The following is an 11,350-nucleotide window of genomic DNA, read 5'->3' on the forward strand; positions in this document are numbered from 1 at the left end:
GTACCAGCACAACGCATACTAACACTAACACCACCACCATGTCAATGTGACTGCAGGCCTGAGAATGATCCATCCATCCATCTTCTAAGCCGCTAAGGGTGCCGGAGCCTATCCTGCAGTCATCAGGCAGAAGGCAGGATACACCCTGGACAGGTCACCAGTCCATCGCAGGGCAGACAGACAGTCACTCACACCCAGGGGCAATATAGCATGTCTTTGGACTGAGGGAGGAAACCAGAGAACCCACACAGACATGGGGAGAACATGCAAACTCCACACAGAGAGGACCCTGGTCACCCAGCCGGGGAATAGAAACCAGGCCCTGCTCACTGTGAAGCGACAGCACTACCCACCGTGCTGCCCTGAGAATGATCCACTAGCCAAATAATACCTGCTCTGTGGTGGTCCTGTGGAGCGTCCTGACCATTGAAGAAATGGATGAAAGGGGGCTAACAAAGTCTGCAGAGAAACAGACGAACTGAGTGTAGAAACAGGGTTTTAATGTTATGGCTGATCAATGTAAGCCATGAGTATTGTCAAGTTCAGCTACAGAATCCTATATAACTTGTTACAAAATACACTCTTATGAAACAGGAGTTAATAGCAGGCAATCAAGATGATATCTCTGTTTTATTGTTCTTCCCTGACAGGTCATGCAGTGGCCCTTACACAACGTCCCGCTACACTGAGCTCTGCAATCCACACGGACTCTACTCCCATAAACCTTATCAGCTTTATTTCAGTACACCCTCATACACTCCAGGTGAGCAGTGAGCAGCCAGAGAAAGGCACGTGTGGGTAAGTATGTCGGTGAAGAAAGATACAAAAGATAACCAGCATTTTCTATGCACAGGTTGGGGGCTACACAAAGCAGGATTTCACAGCGTGCGGGACAACTTCAAGGAGAATTCCACCAATTTTTCAAAATGTCTGCATAGTTCAGTCATAAATATGTTAACAAAATCATTCACAGTGGTTTGGTGTGAAATGTTCCATTTCACAGGAACTCATAGAGTCAGAACTGTTCACAGTGGTGGTGAAAGGAACCAGACGTGCACCTCTAAAAGCTCCCTCACTGGGTTATTTTGTGAAATGGTTATAAATATGCTGCTTTTTGCCTAAAAAATGATTTTATAATTATTTGAGATATAATGTTGTCCGAAGCCATTTTGTTTTATTCTGGTGGAGGGGTACATGCAGGATGTTGTAAAGAAAAACCGTCCCCAAAGAAAACTTTTTTTTTTCTGATTTACCACTATTATACCACAACCAACATTATTTATAACCACTGGTGGTCTTGGATCGTAAATAAAATGGCTATATTTATATAGCCCTTTTATATACTGTGCATAAATATATAGACTATATGAGTTTGGTCACATCTCAGCCATTGAAGTATGTACGAATATTGAAAAATCTGTGTATAAAGTGATACATTTGAAGTGATCATGTGACAAAAATCTAATTGTGCCATTTTCTCTTTACCCCAAATGTAGACGATCAAGCCACAAATGCCATGAAGGAAAAATGTGACATAACTGAGAAAACGTGTAGGTTCACTGGATGTTTTGGATAGTAAATAATGTGAGCCTAATGAAACACTGTGAATGACTCCCCTTTATAGGTATATAGGTGTAAGATTGGGGGGGGGGGGGGGGGGGTGCAGAATAAAAAAAACTAAGTTTCTTACAAGCAAATAAATTAAGAAAGTACATGATTTGTTTGGATATTAGAGTGAGGAACTGCAAGTGCAGAAAGGGTCATTTAGCCAGTTTATGCAGTTTCCATAAGTCTCTGGGTACAGAGTAAATGTAACTGTACACATAACATGTTCAGCTACACAATCTTACATGACTTGTTACAAAATATGCCCTTATGAAACAGGAGTTAATAGTAGGCAATTAAGATGATATCTCTGCTTTATTGTTCTCCCCTGGCAGGTCATGGCTCCAAGTTCAGGTTTGTGTTTTGTGTTTATTTGTAGACTGAAGGCTGCAGACAACTAATAAACTACCTAGCCAATTAGCAGTCATGCATCTGTATGTCTGCCCTGTGATGGACTGGCAGCCTCTCCGGGGTGTTTCCTGCTTTTTGCCCAAGTGACCACTGGGACAGGGTCCAGCACCTCTGTGACCCAGGAGGATAAGTGGCACAGATAATGTGTGTGAGCATATTTGATATCCCTCTGGAGCTGCCCATGTGGAATATGTTCCAAATGTATTTATCAATTTTTTGCATGTATGAAAATGGTCAAAAACATATTTGTTAAATAAATTTATTTGTATTTTTTATATTTTTTCAATTGTATGTAGTTTCAAAGTTTACAGATATAACCAAATGGTACTGACTTCTGTCTTTTGCTTTGTACTTTGCATTAACCTTGCACATATGCAGTAAGATGCATATATGAACGTGTTTCTAATAAGCTAAATATCAATTTCTTTAAGATCTTGCCGCATAAGTATTTGCAGCATATAAACAAAGAACGAACTCTGCCAATATGATGGAATGATTCCATGATGCAGCGCAAGGTGATGGTCATGGTGGCTGTGATGGGCTGGTCTAGGACTGAATTAGGTTCAGCTCTGAGGAGGGCTGTAGTTTTAAATGCATGCTTTTGGAAGAGTCTTGTTCAACATGCATGCAGTCCCAGCAAAATTTGTCTGGCCTACATGTGGGCCACATCCTTGGATTTGTTCTGGCCCAGTATATGACTGTGTCCTCGGCCCAGATCTGGCCCACACATTGTAAAGTAAGTAGAAGTTATGAATGTGGCCCATATTGCTTGTCCACAGCATTTATGTCTACATCAGCCCACAAACATAGACATAAGGCAAATCCATATGAAGCTGACTGGTATACGGCCCTATTTTAGCTTACATATCTAGTGTCTACCCATTAGTCAATCAGTAATCACATGAGAAAGCCAGATTCAGCCCTGCTGTCTGGAATGCCATATCTGGTGAGATTAGGTTATGAGTTTTGCATGTTTTGTTGAATCACCTAACTATATAATCATGTCAAAACTACCATAAAACAATGTCTCAGGCAAATTCATTCCATGTCATGCAGATAACCAGTAGAGGCAGTAAACACTTCAGATGCCTGGTTTCTTATGTCCACCTATGTAAAGAAGTCAGAAATGGTATATTCTTCCACAATGCAGCATTTCACCTCAAACCATTCCCTTTGACTTTGTTTAAACATTAATAACGTGTGACGCAGATTTTTTTTTTTTTTGGTGGAATTCATTCCCTCATTCCCAAAACAAACATCAGGATCAAAAGTATCTGCCCACCCCTACTTTTTATACCATTCAAAAACGTGTCTAGTTGGATCACATAGTGAATTGGGCTTATAAATCATTCTATTCAAGCTTTTAGGTGCATGTAGACACTTTAACAGTATCATAAAACCATATTTTGACATAACAAGGTTCTCAGCAGCCTCTCACACACTCACTCTTTCTTGCCCTTTATCTCTCTCTCACATACACAAACACATGCACACACAGCCCTCAGTGTGATCAGGAAGCTCCTCCTCCTTGTGCAAATAGACATTCAGAGAAACGAAACTGAAATCCTGCTCTTCTGCCATGTCCCTTTAACCCTCTCTCACTGCGCTGAGTAAAATGGCATCGTCCAGTGCACTCAACCTTTCCAACTGCTCTCTCTGTCTTCACCGACTGACGGACGTGGTCACTATTCCCTGTGGACACGTGTACTGCAAACGCTGCACTGAAGGCTTCGTCAGTGAGTATGAAAACACAGGCAAGTACAGATGCACACAGTGTGGGCAAAGTTTCACCCAAAGACCTGGACAGGATGAACAAGTGGATGAAGTTGTGCATATACTGATGAAGACTGGTCTCCAGGCTGACCACTCCATACCTAGCAATGCTGGACCTGAGGACGTGGCCTGTGACTTCTGCACTGGTCCAAAACACAAAGCCATAAAGTCCTGCCTGGTGTGTCTGGCCTCCTACTGTGATGATCACCTCAAACTGCACAACGATCTCAATGCAAGAACTCCTCACACACTTGTAGACGCCACCGGGCAGCTGCAGGGAATGACCTGCCCCCTACATGATAAGGTCCTGGAGGTTTACTGCCGTACTGACAAGCAATGCCTCTGCTGCCTGTGCATGCTGGACAATCACAAGGGTCATGACACGATCTCAGCTGCAGCGGGGCGGGCAGAGAAAGAGGTGGGCAGTCTTGCAGGCAATCTAATGATGAAAGATAGTGATGATTATAAACAGCCTGGTTAAGTTGTATATGCACTGTAAACATACTGTACTTGTTTTCCAGGGGTTAAAGCAATTCAGCCCCAATATAGTCCATCAATGTTGCTTCTTTAGTTTCGCACTGGATCTCTGAGGCTAACGTAGTTTACAAATCAGTAGCTATACAAGATTACTTAAAGGGGCACTAGCTGAAATTAAAAAAGTAAACATCAATACATGTGTGCTAAAAATGCTTCTCACCTCTTACAGCAGCCTTGTAGCCGTTTCTAAAGAGATTTTCCAGTTAAATACTGGGAAAACCTCCTTTCAATGACGTATCTTGAAGGTGGGAGGAAGTTGTGAAAAACTATAAGCACTTTAGGGTGGATACACGAGGCTGTTTGAATTATGTAGAAGGAAGCCAGTGCTCCAGCTGGAAAGCCGAATTTGCCTCTACATCAGTGCTTTAGCTAGTCAGGATTACTTTATCACCACCAAAGAAATTCCCAGCAGTTGTGTGACGTGCTGCATGTTGGGTTTACTGATGAAAAATTATATGAAAACAATACAAATTCATAAATTTCATCATACCAACGAGGCTGAGGAACGCAGTGCTGCAAAACTGAATGTTATGTAATACAAATCACATACATAATAAAAATAAAATCTGGGAAAAACGGATAAGAAGTCTGGCAGGAAGGGTACTAGACGAAACCTGTTACTTAACGGTAAAAGTATGTTTTCCCAGTAATGGCAAAAATCTGCAAAGTTATGAGAAATACCGTGTTTTTCTGTAATTCAATAGTTTAACTAGTTACTCGGACATCATAACATTAACAACCATTAAAATAAAGGCTCATGCCTGAGAAATTAAGACAACTGCTTGTTTTTGTGAATTTACATTCTATCTTGACAGTGTAACTTGTATGTGTTAAACTGCCCCAACGGTCATAATATTAACTTTTAAGAAATGTATATGATGATGAATTTAGTAATAGCTCATGAAAGTGGACGATAGAACCCTCAAAAAGTTTTACATGTGAAAACTACTGGGTGGAAAAACAAGTTATCAAAATAACTCATGGCTCAACATGAAAACAGATACTTCACTGTTCGCTGGTCAGGCCATAATCATATGATTATAAGAACAAAGTAGCAAGTTTCTTAATTTGCCACAGAATCGTTGTCATTTCAGTAATTAAAACGTCCTTCATTTGCCTTCAGGAGGAGACGAAGAAGTCCAAGCAGAGGATTACAGGGAGACAGAAGCAGCTAAAGGAGCTGGGAGCAGCTAAAACCACCCTGAGGGTAGGTGATGTGTCCATACACTGTCCTTTTTCGGCTGTCAGTGGACGTCGGAAAACTATACCACACCTTTCTTAAACATTGAGAACATCTTCAATATCAGTGAGGAGCAAACTTGAAGCCCCTAGTTGTAGAGACCCTGGTTAGGACTGCCTCCACATTAAAGCGCCTCTAATCTGATATTGCATGTGTACTTAAAGGGCCCATATGGAAAATCGAATTTTGCTTATGTAAGTGTTTGATGTACTATGGTTCATATTGTTGCTGTAAAAAAAAAATCTCCACTTTTAAATATGTTTATACAACATTTGAATACATTTTGTGATCATGGACCAACAGAAATGCCTCAATTTCTAGGAATAAAATCTCACTACATTAACTTAGAATAAAAGTTTTTTTTCCCCCATTCTCCTTTAAAGTTACAATTTTGGAGATTTGGACAGCGATGATATTCATATACAACATATCATACAGTCTCCCAGACCATAAATGGAAACTAACAGCACATTTTGTATTCAGCATGGCTGTGATGTCACAGCCATGAACACCTATGGCAGTTTAGCCTGTCTTTTTCGCAATGAAGTGGAGTGTTGGTACTGCTCTTAAACAGGACATGGCACTGGCCACGGAGGAGGAGAGCGAGCGGCTCTTCAAGGAGCTGATCCAGTGTATAAAGAGCAGCCACTCTGAGATGAAGGCGCTGATCCGAGCTCAGGAGAGGGCTGAACTGGAGCGGGTCGAGGACTTTCTGATCCGGACAGAGCGGGAGATAGGTGAGCTGAAGAGGAGCGATGCCGAGTTGGAGCAGCTTTCGCACACTCAGAACCACATCCACTTCCTGCAGGTAATACCACTGCACTGTGACTGAAGCGAAAATGGCTTGTAGTGTTGCTTGGATTTGATCAAGTTTCATTAAGTCAGTAAACTATTGTGCAAAACGCTTGGGTAGGAGTCGGTCTCAATGTGTGTGAGGAGGGAATTCATTCCATTTTTACATGTACTGCACCCCACACTTCACTCAACAAGTGAGCACTTTTAGGTATGAAGTTCAGGAGAGAGGAAATGCAGTCAATGCGAAAAAGAAACACAAGTAACACATGACTAACAGTTATAGCTACTAGGCCATGTGTCAGGCCTTTGAATGGCTTGAAGTTGCTTGCACACTGAAGAGGACATATGCTTGCCCAGATTAAGGGACATCTAATAGATACAGCGGCATTCCTTCAAATAAACAGAAGAAAGGCAAGACCACACCCCAAAACCAATTTGACATAAGAAAATCGCTGTTGTCAGAAGAAAACCTCGTATCTCCGAAACTTACTTTACAGGAAAAGGGAAAAAACTACTTTTTTCCTGAATCATTTTGGGCCGTTCCTTTTAGTCCATCCATCACAAATTTTACACACCATGTAAAGGTCAACAGGCACTTTCAAATTGTCAAAAACTGGAAAACGACAACAATGGAGACACAAGGTTTTCTTCTGACAACTGTGAAATACAATGCTGCTTATTACTGCAGTGAGAATCAAAGACTGCCTTCTAATCCTGACCAGTTAGAGCTAGTTCATCAACATCAACTATGCTCCACAAAATGCCCAATTTATCTAAATTATCTTGTTATTTTTCCATTTTTCCGGTTTGCCGGAACCTCTCTGCAGACAGCCCAGTCTCTCTACCTCCTTCCTGGATCTGCAGATGTCCCAGACCTGGCAGTTAACCCTCAGTTCTCTTTTGGGGAAGTGGTCAAGTCCATTACTGAGCTCAAAGTCCAGATAGAAGACATCTGGCACAGAGAAATCAAAACAATCTCAACAGGAGGTAAAGCACATTAAAGGAAAACTGAAAAGTATGACATTCATAATTGCATTTTCATTACTACATACTCATTTAATGTATATAATAATATACTCATTTAAATTTCTAGTGAAAAAAGACAAGATCGTAGTTCCTTCAGAACCAAAGACGAGAGAGGACTTCCTACAGTGTAAGTAGGCCCTCCTTTCCTAACATGCACATTATTTGGGTATTCACATCTAAAAATGTGTATATAGTCTGAGATAAAGCTTCACAATACAATCTCTATCTTTATGAAGGAATAATTTGGCTTAAAATAAAATTTACAGTTTTCTCCTTCTACCAAATGTGGGGGGGGGGGGGGGGGGGCAGTCGTGGGCTGGAGGTTATGGAACTGGCCCTGTGACCAGAAGGTTGCTGGTTCAATCCCCAGAGCCGATAGCACATGACTGAGGTGTCCTTGAGCAAGACACCTAACCCCCAATTGCTCCCCAGACGCCATGGATAGGGCTGCTCACCGCTCCGGGCAAGTGTGCTCACTGCCCCCTAGTGTGTATTCACTAGTGTATATGTGGTGTTTCACTTCATGGATGGGTTAAATGCGGAGGTGGAATTTTCCCGTTAGTGGGATTAAAAAGTATCACTTAGTCGATTTGCTTCTTTAGCTTAGCATTAGCATTGAAGCTACAAGACTAATGTAGCTAACAAGCAATGGATGCTTTAATTGCTAATTCGCATCATTTGAACTACACATCTAAATCTTCACACACGAATGTAAAACCCTGCTGAATTGTTAAGCAATCCCAACTAGACTTGCTCATACCGCAAAAACTAAGTCGTCTATGAAAGAGAATAAAATTCAGGCTTCACAACAGTTGATGCTACTGATTCTAGGAGTAAATTTGAAACATAAATAAATAGCTTTACAAGCCATTCAAGTGCACGCACACATATCTGAGAAATGACGAAGTATGACCGTTCGCAAGTTTCAGGTGAACAAAATCAGGGATTCTGGAAATGAGGGAAATGGTTTAGCCACTGTTAAAGTGGCAAGCTTTCATGTCTAATAACAAGCAGGTTTTAGCAACGTTAGCTGCCCCTTCAGATGAGCTAATGCTAAAGCTAACACTAGAGCTAGTCAAAGCATTGGTAAATACCGAGGAGAACTTGTGTTTAACACAAGGTCTTTTACCAAACTTTACTAAAATAATACAGAGAACAGCAGGTGTAGGAGCGCATTTATCTGACTAGTTGTTACCAATATGAAACTATTTTTTAGCAGGAAAGTTTACTTACATGCTTAAAAATGGTGGTTCCTCAAGAGGTCTTATGTAAAGAAAATGGTTCAATATAGAACCATGAACACTCAAAGAACCCTTTACACGAGTTCTCTGCATTATGAAAAGGTTCTTCAGATGGATGAAGAATGTGTTCTATATGGTTCTATATAGCACCACACACCATCTACAGCATATGCACCATCAATCTGAAGAACCCTTTTACAATGCAAATCATACATTCCTTCTTTCCAGCATTTCTTAGTCTAGATTCTCACTAATGTACTGCTGCCGTCGTTCTCACTGCAGGTTTGCTCTGAGAAGTTTAGGCAGATATTTTCCTTTTGACAGAGCAAGTAGCATTTAGAGACTATGGTGGCTGTCTGACGGGCTGGTCAGTCATAACTTAATAATAAATGGTCAATTTACCCATTTTTTCTTCCCCCATTTAGATTTGGTTCCGCTGTCACTGGACTGCAACACCGCCCACAAGAACCTTAGGCTATCTGAGGAGAACCGAGCTGTGTCCTGTGATCTTGAACCTCAACCTTACCCGGACAGTCCCAAGCGCTTCGACTGGTGGGCTCAGGTCCTATCCCGGGAAGCCCTGTCTGGACGCTGCTACTGGGAAGCGCAGTGGACGGGCCTGTACGGAGCGGATATCGCCGTTTCATATGGAGACATCAGCAGGAAGGGAGAGGGAGATGACTGTGGCTTTGGGTATAACAAACAGTGCTGGAGTTTAGACTGCTCCATATCCAGATACGCTTTTGCACACAACAATGAGGAGACGGAAATCTCGGTGCCTACATCCCACAGGATAGGAGTGTATCTGGACCACAGGGCAGGGCTGCTGTCTTTCTATAGTGTCTCAGAAGACAGCATGACTCTCCTCCACAGAGTGGAGACCAGGTTCACTCAGCCTGTCTATGCAGGGTTTGGGCTGTACAGGGGATCTACAGCAAAGATATGCCAGCCAGGCAAAGAAGCACAAAAGCAAACAGATGCTCAAAAAACAAAGAGGGTCACATATGTAAAGAATGGGGAGCATAAAAGAAGAATGTGCAGCATAAGATATGAGGCAAGACAGAAAAGAAAATGAATGTGGTAGAAGGTACATGAATGTAGCCCAAAGCCTAGACGTGCCTGCTCTAGATTTCAACAATTAAGACAATTTCAAAAAGGCCAATATAATGTTTTTAAATAGGAGTTTAATATATTATGTAAGTATTAAAGAGACATTCTGGCCTAAATCTAGCATTTGACATGATATTTGTTAAGTTATATTGTGTTTTGCAGCACTGCATCCCTTAGCCTCATCAGTTTGCCAGAAGACATACGTTGTTGTCTATCAGTATTCTCTCTGCAATACTCAGCAGGCACAGTGATAAACAAGTAACATTCACCATCAGGCTTCCTTTGGCTTTAGACAATGGGAAAAAAAACAAAACATTTTAACCCGCCCTCATGTATCTGCCTAAAAGCAGCTGCAGTTCGTCAGGAGCTCTCCCACCTTCAAGATGCATCATTAGAAGCTTTCCTTATCTTAAAACCCCAAAATCTCACTCTAGAGACTCGGGCAGAACAGCTGCAGAATAATAATGTGTTTGTATCTGTTGAGTCGACATGCTAACCTGATGAACCAATGGTTAAAACATTTATTTTTGCTCCTTTAAATAAAAAATAAAAATAAAAACAAACAAAACACAGTTCACTCCCAGTCCACAAAGCCCATATAAGGAAACTAAGCCGCACAAACAGGCCACTTTGAATTCCTCATGGTTGTGACGTCACAACCATAAACGTTTTTTTGGGGCCGTCCATTCAGCCCTCAGCTGATGTGACTTTAGTACATAAAACCACAAGAAAAATGTAGAACGCAAGTCCTTTAAATAGCGTAAGAGAAACAAAAGCTAAGCTGGGCTCATTTTAGTACAGAATAGTAGGTTCTAAATGTGACAAATGGATGAATTACTTGGGTGGTCCCCAATACTGCTCCACTCAGAAGAAAAACGTGTTGATTTCCTGTTCACACCTTCCTAGAAAATAGACATTTCACTGTTTTTCTTTCTTTTTCTATATTGTGCTCCAACCAAGACCCGCCAAGAGTATACAACTAAACAACACCAGAACACCTTACTTTAGTCTCTGTATGAGGTTTTAACCAGTCGTTTACCCATTTTCTGGGTGTTGATTTTGTATAGTAATGACCACGGCTGTTATCGGCTGTCTCGGTGGAGGGGTGGGGAAGGGGACGTGGAATTCGTACCATGGTGAAGAACTCAGCAACAGCTGCAGGAGAGCACGGTACAGCAGGCCCAACACCCTTTTCTTTTTAAAAGCTGAAAACTAGATATGGTCACAAAATCATGAGCATGTGCCAGCCAAGCATTCCATTACCCAGCATGTTTAATAAAAAATTCAGTTTAAAAGTATATTTGGGCACCAGTTTACCACTAAGATAATGCTACTTATGTTTGCAGCCAGAAGGTATTTTAATGTTATTATATAGCGCCAAAATAATGTGCCTTATATACATTGTACAACAGTTCTTTAGCTTAAACACAGACATTCAAGTAAAAATTTCAACTTAAAGACTGTCAATACTATTAAAGCCTGTTCACTCTACACTCTTAAAAAAAGATGGTTCTTCAGTAAATAAATAGGTTATATAGAGAACCAGGGACACTCAAAAGAAGCATCATGAAATGGCTCTTTAGAGTGACAGAGAATGATGCTCTAGATGGGT

The 11,350-nt window shown here is 41.3% G+C and overlaps 1 protein-coding gene across 1 annotated transcript; it reads left to right on the top strand.

Moving 5' to 3' along the window:
• The first annotated feature begins 3,589 nt into the window (after window positions 1-3,589).
• LOC108435562 (tripartite motif-containing protein 16-like) lies at window positions 3,590-11,226 on the top strand. Its single transcript, XM_017711487.2, has 6 exons — window positions 3,590-4,207; window positions 5,450-5,533; window positions 6,141-6,374; window positions 7,189-7,348; window positions 7,455-7,514; window positions 9,054-11,226. The coding sequence occupies exons 1-6, from the start codon at window positions 3,632-3,634 to the stop codon at window positions 9,701-9,703; spliced, it is 1,764 nt and encodes a 587-aa protein (XP_017566976.1). The 5' UTR covers window positions 3,590-3,631; the 3' UTR covers window positions 9,704-11,226.
• The last annotated feature ends 124 nt before the right edge of the window (window positions 11,227-11,350 follow it).

The sequence above is a fragment of the Pygocentrus nattereri genome, chromosome 9 (genome assembly GCF_015220715.1).
Source record: "Pygocentrus nattereri isolate fPygNat1 chromosome 9, fPygNat1.pri, whole genome shotgun sequence".
Taxonomy (NCBI): Eukaryota; Metazoa; Chordata; class Actinopteri; order Characiformes; family Serrasalmidae; genus Pygocentrus; species Pygocentrus nattereri.

Bases quoted from the DNA above. Each gene is read 5' to 3' on its own strand.
- LOC108435562 (XM_017711487.2), top strand. From the start codon at position 3,632: ATGGCATCGTCCAGTGCACTCAACCTTTCCAACTGCTCTCTCTGTCTT. The intron at 5,534-6,140 runs GTAGGTGATGTG...GCTCTTAAACAG, and splicing joins CAGCTAAAACCACCCTGAGG to GACATGGCACTGGCCACGGA. The intron at 7,349-7,454 runs GTAAAGCACATT...TTAAATTTCTAG, and splicing joins CAAAACAATCTCAACAGGAG to TGAAAAAAGACAAGATCGTA.